The 13,641-nt window shown below is 37.0% G+C and overlaps 1 protein-coding gene across 1 annotated transcript in view; it reads right to left on the bottom strand.

The window, feature by feature from the left end:
* The window catches only part of ebi (transducin beta like ebi), an 87,762-nt gene that overhangs the window by 16,721 nt on the left and 57,400 nt on the right, over window positions 1-13,641 (bottom strand). The window contains exons 8-10 of the mRNA XM_083130453.1: window positions 10,795-10,977; window positions 7,942-8,016; window positions 6,139-6,266 (exon numbers count right to left, since the gene is read on the bottom strand). Of these exons, the coding sequence (XP_082986579.1) occupies window positions 6,139-6,266; window positions 7,942-8,016; window positions 10,795-10,977 (386 nt within the window). The remainder of the gene's footprint in view (window positions 1-6,138; window positions 6,267-7,941; window positions 8,017-10,794; window positions 10,978-13,641) is intronic.

Genomic DNA, 13,641 nt, shown 5'->3' with positions numbered 1-13,641 from the left:
GCAATAACTTGATTTTTGTGGGCTTCTAGCGAACATGTAGCAGTCAAGGTTTAAGTTTGCCTCAATCTAGACCACCTGTTATGTTTGTCTAAAAGCCCTTTCCACAGCAACAGCAGATTCTGTTGTATATTGCAGCATACAGAATGTCTTCTTTTCAAAAGAAATTATAGAGCAATAACAAGAGCCTCAAATACGAGGGGCACTCTGAAAGTTTTGAGAATTGACAACAATAAGCCAATGCAACACGATGCTGGTGTTTCTATATTTAGATTGACATTTCAATAGCAAACTCTGCAAGTTTCAACTTGCTCCAACAATGAGCTGAGTCAGCATGATAGTTTACACAGCAGCAGTTGAGGTTTTGTTTCGAGCAAGGATGGATCTGAAACGAATTATTTTTTATGACTTCAAAGTTGGTTTAGGCAAGAGTGAGTGTCGTGAAAGATTGCACCGTGCATTTGCGGATCTTTGACATTCACAAGCCACCATCTATTGATGGTTTGCAGAATTTAAGAGAGGAAGGGACTCCCTTGAAGATGAAGATCGTTCAGGGCGGCCTGCAACAGCCACAACAGATGAAAATGTGGCGAAAGTTGAACAAATGTTAAGAGAAGATCAACGATATACATATTCAGACAAGCCTAAATATTGGATCAGCAGCAGTTAGACAGATCCTGGATGAAAAACTATGTCAGGAAGATTTGGAGTCGCTGGATCCCCCACAACCTAACAAATGAGCAGAAAAGGACACAAGTGGATTGGTGCCAGGAAATGTTGGACAAATTCAGTGGAGGAAGATCAAAAAACATTTTTAACATCTTAACAGGTGATGAAAGCTGGATATACCAATATGATCCTGAAACGAAGCGGCGGTCATGAGTCTGGGTCTTCCCTGGGGACGATCCTCAAACAAAAGTGAAGAGATCAAGAAATGTTGGCAGAAAGATGATCTGTTCTTTTTTCTCTGCAAGTGGGCACATTGTGAATGTTCCACTTGAAGAACAAAAAACAGTCACTGCCAGATACTACATGAAAAAATGTCTGCCCAAAGTGTTCGATGCATTGAGGAGGAACCGTCCAAAGACAGGCCTGCGTGGAATCATGCTGCATCGTGACAATGCCTCTGCTCACACCGCAAAGGAGACAACAGATTTTCTGAACGAGTCGCGAGTCAAAACATTACACCATCCCCCTTACAACCCAGATCTGGTCCCATGTGATTCCCCCCCCCTAAAATAAAAGAAAACATTTGTGGTCGTCGATTTGACTCACCAGAAGCTGCGGTGGCTGCATATGAACAGTGTACTTGTCGCATGCCGCATGGCATTCAGCATTCAAAAAGTGGTTTGAACGGATGACACGTTGTATAGTGTGTGGTGGAGAGTACTTTGAGAAGATGTAATGAAAAGAATATTTCTTTTTTCTCATTTTAAGGCTTCCATTCTCAAAACTTTCAGAGTGACCTGATATGATCCTCCCGAATCCTATCAAAGATCTGTCATATTTAATATTATTCTTAATTATTTTGCTTTTTATATTCACTATAAACGTTATGAAGGTTAAGATATTTAATGGTTGACCTAATGACATAATTTTGTCATTCGAAAAGTTTCGTGTTTATTATTTGCAAGCTTCATGAAAGCAAAATCTTTCATTGTTGACAATTAATTAAAAATATGTTGTTCTCAGTTCTAGAATTAAACTATTATGAAAGCCAAAGAGCTAGATTTCAGTTGAAGTTATTAGTAAAATAAGCCTTATGGACACTGGAAAGCTGTTCTTTAAGAATGGGACAAAGTTTATGGTAGAGAATATTATAACAGTTGGGCTGAAAAGTTCATAGGCTGACTCATAGATGGCGTTACTAGAATTAAATCCATGTGATTTTTACTTAGTACTAACCTTCAAAAGATACGTGTATAAATTTCACAGCTGCCGGATAATTAGTTCGTGAGATATAGCATTGTGAGTGAAGCAGCTTTTGTTATTGTGAAAAAATGGATAAAAAAGAATTTTGTGTGTTAATAAAGCATTGCTTTTTGGCGAAAAAAATACTGTTGAAGCCAAGGTTTGGCTTGATAAACATTATTCGTACTCTGCACCAGGAAAATCAACCATTGAGAAGTGGTTTGCTAAATTTAAACGAGGCGAAATGAGCATCGAAGACGATGCACGCAGTGGACGCCCCAAAGAAGCTGTTACCGACGAAAACATCAAAAAAGTCCACAAAATAATTTTAAATGATCGTAAAGTGAAGTTGATAGAGATAGCTGAGACTTTAAAAATATCAAAGGAACGTGTTGGACATATTGTGCATGAATATTTGAACATGCGAAAGCTGTGTGCAAAATGGGTGCCGCGCGTGCTCACAATCGATGAAAAGCAACAACGTTTTGATGATTCGGAGCAATGTTTAGCGATATTCAACCGTAATAAACACGAATTTTTCCGTCGATATATTACAATGGATGAAACATGGCTCCATAACTACACTCCAGAGTCCAATCGACAGTCAGCCGAGTGGACTGCACGTGATGAACCGAATCCAAAGCGTGGAAAGACGCAACAGTCGGCTGGCAAGGTTATGGCATCAGTATTCTGGGATGCGCATGGTATTATATTCATCGATTACCTCAAAAAGGGCCAGACCATCAACAGCGATTATTACATAGCGTTGTTGGAGCGTTTAAAGGATGAAATCGGCCCCATTTGAAGAAGAAAAAAGTGCTGTTTCATCAAGACAATTCACCGTGTCACAAATCAATGAAAACGATGGCAAAATTATATGAATTAGACTACGAATTTCTTCCCCATCCACCATATTCTCCAGATCTGGCCCCCAGTGACTTTTTCCTGTTTGCAGACCTTAAAAGAATGCTCGCTGGAAAGAAATTTAGCACTGATGAAGAGGTAATCGCCGAAACTGAGGCCTATTTTGAGGCTAAAGAGAAATCGTACTATAAAAATGGCATCGAAAAATTGTATGACCGCTATAATCGTTGTATCGCCCTCGAAGGCAACTATATTGAATAATAAAATCGAATTTTGTCAAAAAAATATTTTTTACTATTTTAGCCTACGAACTTTTCAGCCCAACTGTTAGAAACTTCAAGGGTCATAATTGTTGTTTTAGACACACAAAAATTAACCTTATGGAACATACTGTTTTCTTTAAAATATTGCCATTATACACAAATTAGTTCTCTATATCACAGCTGTAGCTATGTTTATCTTTCATGTCACGGGAGGCGCTCTGCTTGACATGTGGGGATATAAATACAGCCTCGAAACCTAATTCTGGGGCATTTTCATCACCAACTCCGATGAGTTGACGTATTAAATACTCAGCTCCCTTTATGGGAGGGTTCAAGAACTTAGTATTCGTTCTCAAATTAACTTAGAGACATAGTTATTTTGTCATATGGGTAGGTTCGCCCTGTGGACATGCTAACATGTCACCATACGAAAGAATAAATTCATTTAAACTTTATTTTGAAGCTTTCTGAAATTTTAAATTGTATCTTCGCAAAACAATGTTAAATTTCGACTCAGAACTTACTGTTCTTCTGACGCATGGGTAGGTTCGCCCTGTGGACATGAAAACATGTCACCATGCGTGAGAATAAGTTAATTTACAATTGCTTTCAACTTTTGTGATAATTCAGTTTGATTTCTTCGAAACGTATACGCAATATACATAATATATTTTCAATTTTTGCATAAAGCACAGGACTTAATGTTATTCTGCCGTATGAATAGGTTTGCCCTGTAGGCATGCTAACATGCCATCATATGGAATTCATCAGGTTATTCATTATTGATATCTGGCATGGTTAGGTTTCGCCCTGTGAACATGCTAACATGTTGCCATACCTGATATCAAGTCGATGTCTCTAATATTTTACGAATTATCGCAGTTATGTATTTCTTCAAGTTTCTTGAAGCCAGACCATAATGTCCAATTAATATTAAATCGGAACAATACTCAAAACCTTCGCCAGTCATGTCAAAGTTATGCTTCATTATGTCAGGGAGCGTTCCTAAAGTTCCAAGCAAGCACCTGGTCATCTTTATATAACGGATATGACAGCTTAATCCATTTTCTGTAAATAAACTGCAAGAGTTGCATAGATTTAATTATAAGAAGGAAATCTGTTCCGTCCTTTGTATATGAAGATCTGTAACTAAGATATACATTTATGAAAGTATCTTAAGAATAAACCATCTTCAGAAAAATAATTGCCCATAAAGAAGCCTACTGAAGATGCAGACCTTTCTTCAGAATCAGATGTCGTTTATTTATCTAGTCTCCTTTCCCATAGCCTACGCCAAAAACAATTTAGTACAGTTGAAGCCTCATATCACATGTATTTCTATTACTATACCCGTACCTGAGAGGGGTCAGAGCATCCCATTAGCCCACTGAGTTCAGCCGAGGTGAAGAAACAGATGAAATTGAATATGAAAGGTGATCGAAGGAAATAGGAAGGTAAAGATGAGGATGGATGCTTTGTCTTCGTGATTATTTTTTTTAATGTTTTAGCAGCGATTGGGCGATTTATGCTCGAAAACACTGACGACAGAGGGTGGCCTAAAGGTTCGAGAGAGGAATCGCACTGAAGCCTAGTTCATTATAAGCAGCAGCCTAAAGTGTCACGATGGATGTTTCCACTCACTTTCTTCGTCTCCTTCGAAGTTCAGAGCTGGCGATCGAGCCAGGTCTCTCCCCAGCCATGCAGCTAAGCTATGTTGATTTTAAAAAGATGGTATTTGTTTTATTTTGATTTTGTGCATTTCCCTCATCATCGTCCTGCAAGTTGTTATGTTTTCCTTCCTAATTTTGCGTAATGCTATGCACCGCTCTTCCTAGTTATTCACCTGTTGATATGTTGATACATAAGTTGAAAGGACAAGGAAGACACCTTTCAGACCCTCGTACTCCTACCAGCAGATTCAAAACAAAGTTTCAGAGTTGCTGTTCAACATAACATAGTTTTCTTTTATATATGATAGCACATGCCAATTATAATGTTCCAAAAATATTGATTCATTTCTAATTACCGTGCAATAACATCCACCAGCCCCTAATTTTTCTGTGATTTTTATTCTTCATTTTTCACTTATGAACATTATACATTCAGTCTATGAGGTTCCAATAAAACAACATGATACAAAATGTTCTTGGATTTTATGCTTTTCCAGATTTTAAGTTACATTATATTGGTCTCCTAAAAGCAAGTCTCCACTGTGTTATGAAATTACATAATTTAATCAGATTGCTGCATTATTGCATAAACAATAAAAAAAATCATGTTCAACTTACATTCAAACAGGTGGCATAAAATAAACAGCACAAATATAGTTAAAACTTCAAAACTGAGCTTTTGGCATTCTCTGAGGTGATGACCCTCATATGAGGTCAAAACTTATGTTTTCAAGTTTAATGTTTTACGTTCTGCAAATTTAAAAAGTAAGGAGAAGACCCAATACTGATACCAGTGCTGACACCAATTCCCGATAGATATGATAATACACTGAAATTGAAATTGGCATAACAGCCCGTGGGGGCCAGTGTCTACCTACTGACTGCCAGCCTCACTCACACCAGTGGGAGATCATCCAATGAGTTATGATGTGACGTAGTCATTGTTGTAGGTTTTCTATGACCAGGTTACACTACTCATTTGTAGCTCCCTAATTTTATCACAATGATGGGATGGCCACTGGTCCCATACACAGATCGAAATCTCAGGAGAAAACTTGTTACGCATCCCCCAGGAGACTCAAACCTGTTGCATGTCCTGTAGCTGTAGCCAAAAGCATCCACTTTAGACCGCTTAGCAATGGTGTGGGACAATAATTTAAAACAGTACAGTTTAAAATATTATGATAGGGATGGACCAATGTAATTTACGGATAACAATAACTGATATTCTACCGATCTGATATAAAATTCCAAATGGTTCATTGACCTCCTTTATAAATGTATGTTACCAGATTAACCTAGCTTTTGTAATGCAAAGAAGCTGCATATTTAGACATCACAAGAAAGTATGAGTAAAGCATTGTATTGGCTTAACTCTAACACGATCATGAAACAGAAATATTTTGGAAATATGATTTTGAACAGAAACTTACCTGGCAAGAATAAGACTCATATTTGGATTCGGAGTTCCTGGTCCCGTTGGACTCCACTTGATGGTGTAGATTTCTTTGCTGTGCGCCTGCAGGTCATGCACACACGTATCCTGTTTCATTGACCAAATCTGTAAGAGAATTACATTTCATAAACCAAGAGATCACAAAGCAACATTACACATGTTTTCATTTGAAAACTTTGAAGCTAGGTTTCCCACGTACTTTTAGGTGGGTGAAAAAATGTACTAAAGAACACACTAACCCTGCAGTGCAAGATTTGAATACTGAACTGCATATATTTTAGTTTATCTCCTAATAATACTAAACTCCATCATTCAACAACCTTTTAATCTCCAAGGCCTTCTATGCAACTTTTCATTGTGTGATCACTGCTGCTTTCCGGCCTATGGGACAAAGTTCACTGCTATTCCTTACAAGTAGCTCCCAAATGTCCTCTCACAATGCTAAGACAACAATGAAATTTTGAAGCTCTCACAAGGAATCAACAAGGACAATTCCCACCAAGGGTGAGAGTGCTTTCCATTTTGCTAAGCAGGGTCTCTTCTAATATTACCTGCGATGCCAAGGGTCCCGGGTTCGAATCCCGCTCGGGCTTGGTTGTTTGTGAATGTCCATTCATGAATTTCATAATTTCATCACTCATCCCCATCTTTGCAAATTAGCCAAGAGGCACAAAACACGAAGTAAAATAAACTAAATCAATCAATCCTAATATTACCACAATACTTAAATCAAGGAGACTTTGATGGTAAGAGACCTATAGGAAGGCCACGAGAAAGGTGGATAGGAAGGCCACGAGAAAGGTGGAAAGATAATGTTGAAAAGGAGATAAGAGAAATTACCAAGGATCGTCAGGATTGGATGTGCATTACCAAGCATCAGAACAGAAGGAAAGTTGGTGTTGTTTTGGCAATAAAGTCTCCACTGTTAGGAGTGTTAGAGTTAATTATCAATGTTCACAAGTGGAATTTGACCTTCAGGTGACCATTTGGTGACTAATGTACAATGTTTTGGCATGGAAGCTGAAAACTTATTTGACAAATTATTTATTGCAAATATTCCATCATATTTATACAAAGAGTAACATAAAACAACATTGAAATGAGTACATATAGAAAGTTGCCAATATTTGGATTCAGCAGCTGTTTTAGACAACTTTGTGCATGCATGCACGCACATACACACATGTATAGGGAACCTCGATTTTACGTTTTTCAGGGGACCAGCTGAAAAAACTTAAGAATGCAGGAAAATGTAAAATCTATGAAAATGTATTATCATTTTGCTATGTTGGGGCCATCAAGATTGAATGTATAATGCAGAAAAATGTAAAATTGGGGTTCCACTTGCATATACATAAACATTTACTTCCCAACTTTATAATTTCTGGAATTCCCAATCAGCAGACATTATGGATTGACATTTGAATTTGAATCCACAGTTACCTGTATCTGAATTCAGTAGGATTTGAATCCAAAATCCTACATTGGATCTCGAATTGCAATTTGAGGTTCTCAACAGAATCCTGAATCCAATATTCAAAACCTGAATCCAATCCAATCCAAACAGTTGTTCTGGGGTTAGCAGCCAGGTACAGTTGGCATTTATTTTCAACATTTCAAGAGCATATATTGCTCTCGTCATCAGAGAATGATGTATAAACTCCAATTCTTTAAAACAATTCTTATTTTCAATCCAATCCAAATTTCCAAAGTCTCTGATCTGTCCACTAGTAGGAACCATTTCCAACACTTAGCACACAGCAAATCAAAGGACAGTTACCTTGAGTGTCATGTCATCCGAGCATGATGCCAGTAGATTGCCTTGAGGGTCCCATTTGATTGCATTCACCTCATTCTGTACGGAGAACAAAATGAATTAGCATCATTTCAAAAAAGAAATATGGGTAATAAATAAACACAGTAGTATACACTTAAACTCGCTAAGTAATATTCCACTCTGCCTATGTCTACACTAGTCATGTGGCAAAGTGGAAAATTTATGAATCTGAATGTCCTCAGCAGTGATTTTTCTGAAACAGAATCCAATATACATACTTATTTAACCCCTAAAGTGAGTAATTTTCAAACGCCAAATCTCTTACGTAGTGGGTGATTTTAAAAATTACAATTGCTCATCACTCTTTAAAGTGCATCTTCTATACTAACAAGATAGAAGACTCCTTTTGCTGCTTTGATCCATCGTTGTAAAATGCAGAAATTCAAATTTCAAGAAGTCAGGTGTCCCAGGTTGAATCCCAGCCCGGGCATGGGTGTTCTTTGTGAGTGTCACTTCATCAATTTCATCATGTGGCCATCACTCATCCTTATCATCAGAATTAGTCAAAAGTGGCAGAAAAGCAACCTAAAGAACCTAATTCAATCACTCAATCAAGAAAAATGCTCATGTGGCTCCTGAATTGGCACACACCTCGGTTCTGAGCACAGATTATATACTACATTATATGCAAGTGAAAGATAAACACAGCTAGCGCAGTGCCAACATGGAAGCACTGTTTCTATCTTGATGTGATTATGGCAAATTAACTTCTGAAGAGTGACTTCTCATTGCGGAAATGTTAACTAAATCAATATAAAAATAAGCAAATCCGTAGCTCGTCATACGCAGGAGGAGTGAACCAGAGATTCATACCCACTAAAAGCATTAATATAAATTAAAGATGAACTGATATCAACAATCAACATTACATCGATCTAATATTAAATGGTCAACACTCCACAAAGAATATACATGATTCATTCATTCTAGTTCAGGCTTGGGCAACTTGTGTGCATGGCCAGTGATTGCTCCATTCACCACGAGTTTATGCCTACAAACTGCACCTCAAAGCCTGATGATTCACTCACTCCCTCCTTTCTGCCAATTTTACAACACAACAATACCGCTGCTCACTCTTGAGTTCCATGCGTGCATTGGAGAGTGCTCTTTCACAGATAAGGCGAGTTGCCCAGGCTTAATTTAGTTAGCATATATAGCCAGCCATTAGGCTGCTTCAAAAATGTATTGAAAAAAAATAAACTTTTAATTTTTGTTTGCCTCACCTTCACATTTTGTGCCAATATATATAAAAATAAGTTGTATAAATGTTTGGTAAAATAGGTTTATATTTAGAGGTCACGCAGCCGCATTGTAATTTCATAATACAATTGTACATACTAAAATAGGCAAGGATGTATGAATAATAATAGAGTTACTTTACATATTTTTATATCTATGAACACAAAATACTTATATTTATTACAGCCAAAATATGAAAGACAAATCAAGTACATAAAACCTCGCTTCTCAGTTCTAAATTTATTTCATAGTAAGATATGACGACGAACACTATCGTGGTGCAGTTGCGAGAAAGGTTGCTGATGATTATGAGATATCCGTAATGGTGAAGGCTGGTGATACCAACCACTTGGCCGGCCCCTGTGGTGAAGTGTTTAGCACATTGCGCTACGATGCCAGGTGTTCCGGGTTCCAATCCCATCTTGGGCGTGGGTGTTTGTGAGTGTCCATTCATAAATTTTATGAGATCATCACTGATCCCCATCTTCACAATTAGCCAAAAGTGGCAGAAAAACAAAATAAACCAAACCAAATCAAATTAAATCAAACCAACTACTAGAAGTGGCCTTTGAAGACTAATAACTTACTGTACCCAACCAGGCAAAAAAAAGGCCTCCTCTCATAGTTAATTCCTGAGGACAGTTCAAGTTTCAAGATGTTATGCTTTGAAGTGTGGTGCACGGGACACGAAAACTATTTGCACTGGTGTCTCAGTGGCTCGAATGAAATTGTAATAATTGCATTTCCAGTACTTCATGCTGTGTATTGAAAGTATATTTTAGTTTCGAAATGTTTTTCTACAAAAAATTATTTCTCCACAAGAAAAATTTAATATTTTGCATGATGCACGGGACAAGGCCAAGGAGTACTTTAAAAATGCCAGTTTTGCAGTGTATTAAAATACTAATTCGTTTATTTCCATATTCAATATGCAGCTAAGTAACCCTTTATTTGATAAATAAAAATAATTCAAATATGTTAATTATATATATATATAAAAATATACCTGAGGTAAAGTTTTAGTTTTTTTCACTTGTAAATTGACCTTCAACTTTACAGATGTATTTTTAATATTTTCTAATTATTTAACTGTTTCTTTTTTGTTTTTCATGATGGTTTGGATTCTACTCTACCTAAATACCATGAATATAAAATTAATATTGCAACTTCGTTATTTGATATTCTGGTTTCACTTTTCAGAGAATTGCCCTTTTAATTGTTACAATTTTTAAGCATTAGTATTCATGTTGGTGAGAATCAGTAAGGACATCAGTATCAGTATGGGGTTTCGGTTCAAAGTGGTATCAGATCAGCCCTATTAAAAAGGGAATGTAAAAATCCTCTTGAGTAAAGGGAGTTCTTACCCCCCCCCCTCTTTAAAGGTTGTCAAGGAACCTGCACAAGACACAAACACAACTTCAATCAAATATTTTTCTTTCAAGTAGATGAAACTCTATGAGAAATTGAAATAGAATTGTGCATGTAATGAACTTGAATCACAGAAAAAAAAAAATTAAAAATCTGAATGCATTCTCCACAGCTATGAGTGGTACTCACCGTGTGCCCTTGAAATGATTTGATGGGCTTGTCAACGCCCAGTTTGCAGACATGAATACACTGGTCCGTGCTGCATGAGGCAAAACTTGTGTTTGTCTGCCAGTCGACGTCCAGGGCAGGGGCGGAATGGAAGGAAAACTGTTGAGTGCATTGCCCAGAAGCCGCATCCCAAATTATGGTCGTCTGCAAAACAGAAAATCATTACAGTAAGACTATTACACTTTGTGCCAACACACTTGTGTTTCATTGGAGTTTCTGGAACATAATACAAAAGAACATTGTTTTCATGTTTTTCACAGGACGAAGACGAAAAACTTTAAAATGCAAAAAAAAATTAAAGTTCTGGAAAAATTTACAATGTTTTGATTTATTAGGACCATGAAGATAGAATATGCAAACGTAAAATTGGGGTTCCAATGTACAGTATTGTTTGCACATTTCAAATGTTTCAAATGGTATCACCAGGTAATAATAGGATTCTAATTCAGGTGCTAAGCTAATTACAGATTAGTTCTGATGTTTCTTATTTTTATTTTTCTCTTATTGCTTATAGCTTTTCCTGCATCATATATCATATTTTACTTTTCATAACAATAGCAAAAAATGAAATTACAATAATTATTCATTCGGGTTTTCAAAAGCATTAAAGTGATTTTTCTAATCATGACTGCAATCCACCTTAAAACTCATGAGTCTATATGTACTAGGGATGAAGCAGATTAATTGATACTGTATCAGTATGGGCCGATATAGGCATATCGGTGTATCGGTTTATAGGTAAAATTACCAATTATTTTACCAACCCAATATATCTATAAATAACTCATAATTTAGTGCAAAATTCTGCCATTTTGTTACACTTTTTAGGGATAATCTCCATGCCATACTTTAAAAAAAATGTCTAAATATGAAACTTCTTTTCCACCACACACACCTGGAAACAAACATTTATTAATAAGGTCAATGAACTATTCAGGTTTTTCAAGAACCATTTGGAATTTTATATAGTATCGGTATATCAGCCCATTCCTAACACATACATAAATGCAATTTTCTCAATTTGACATTATAAATACCAAATTGTCCCAATGTGGCATGTAAAAGTTAAAAGTTTAACTCGCATCTTCAAATAATATACAGTGAAATCTCAGTTATACATTTTAGGGGAGACAGAAGGAAAAAACATATAACTGAGAAAAATGTATTATTGAAAGATAATTAAAATTATAAAATTAACTACATGAAGAAAGAAAACGTGTACGACATATGCACCAAAGTTTGCTGTATTGCACTGATCTGTTCTAAATCGTTATTGTAAATTCACAAAATCACGAGAAATAGACAGTGAATGTGCCGGGGAGTGGAAGGAGTGCGAGCAAGGTTTACCCGCTTCATCCGTTCAGTAAATTCCCTGTGAAAAACCATGTTGTACATTAAGTCGTTTATATCTCGATCTTATGTTTACTGTAACTCTCCTTTCCCGCTTTATACAATTTCCAAATCCTGCCGATGACAAAATTTGCCAGAAGCCTGCTCCATATGCCAGATGACCTCTCCTTCCCCTCTCCCTTGCTTTTGCAGCAGTCTCATTCATTCACCATGTAATATTGAACTCCTGCCTTACGATTGGGGAACTAATGTACAATTGCGAAAATGTTACTTTCTCTAGGGTTTTAACACATTCTAAAAGTGTGATTGAGGTGTCTTTGCCCACTGCAATGCAAAGAACATAAGTAGGATTATTTGGCACAGGCCAATCTGGTTCAAGGGTGCATTGTCCATTCCATGCTCTCCGATGCAAGCAACATCAATAGAATTCGAAGTCGAGAGTCTGGTCCCATGTTTGCAGCTAAGAAAACCTGTATGGAAATGGGTGGCAGATGCTATCATCAAGGAAATCTTGAACTCCAAGACCAACATTCTTTTCAGCAAGTAGTTAAAAACGTATAACTGAAGTCTTTTCGTAATTGGGAAAAGAGAGTCGCGGTAGTATATAAATACGGAGAAACTAGTACTCACTTTTATCCGCGAAGCTGTTTTTTCTTCTTTTTCAATTAATTTCAGTGGCTACTGCCACCATCCTCGTTGGAACTTGCTGCACTGTTGCTTGACATGCGTCTTTTGTTCATAGTTCTCTGGCTGCCATTAGGTGCGCTGTGCATCTTGGTGTGTCGTCTGCTATTTCCGGGCAATAACTGCTGCAGTAGGGGAATCCAAGTGTGGTGCGCTTGCCCGCTATCGATGTTTAGTTCATGCAGGAAGTGCATTATGGCATGCGTTTCCTTGATTTTGGTGTCTATGAGCATGTGGGCAGTGTGTTTGACTCGAACCTTTTGAATTTTATGGCTATTGTATTTGATATGTTTAGCAAGACGCATGCCAAGCAACAGTGCAGCAAGTTCCAACGAGGATGGTGGCAGTGGCCACTGAAATTAATCAATAAAGAAGCAAAAACCACTTCACGGATAAAAGTGAGTACTAGTTTCTCCATATGAAGTATTTTCCTTGTTGGGACTGAACTCATAGAATGTATAACTTGAAAAATCATATATCTGAAAATCATATAACTGAAATATAATAGCACGCAGTCTTAGGGATGGACCGCCAGAAAAAACAACATACTAACGAGAAAAATGTATTATCGCGAAACGTATAATTGAGATTTCAATGTATTTCGGTTCTTTTTCTTTCTTAGGGAGCCTACAGACCAAATTGACAAGTGACAAAACAACAAACTGCTCATACTGGAATACCCACCCCCACCCCCCCCACCCCCGCAAGTCTATAAATAATATATATATATATATATATATATATATATATTCTCTGCTCATGAGTGACCAACAG

The sequence above is a fragment of the Lepisma saccharinum genome, chromosome 10, assembly GCF_977018435.1.
Source record: "Lepisma saccharinum chromosome 10, izLepSacc3.1, whole genome shotgun sequence".
Lineage (NCBI taxonomy): Eukaryota > Metazoa > Arthropoda > Insecta > Zygentoma > Lepismatidae > Lepisma > Lepisma saccharinum.
This window is presented reverse-complemented; position numbering and strand designations above follow the sequence as displayed.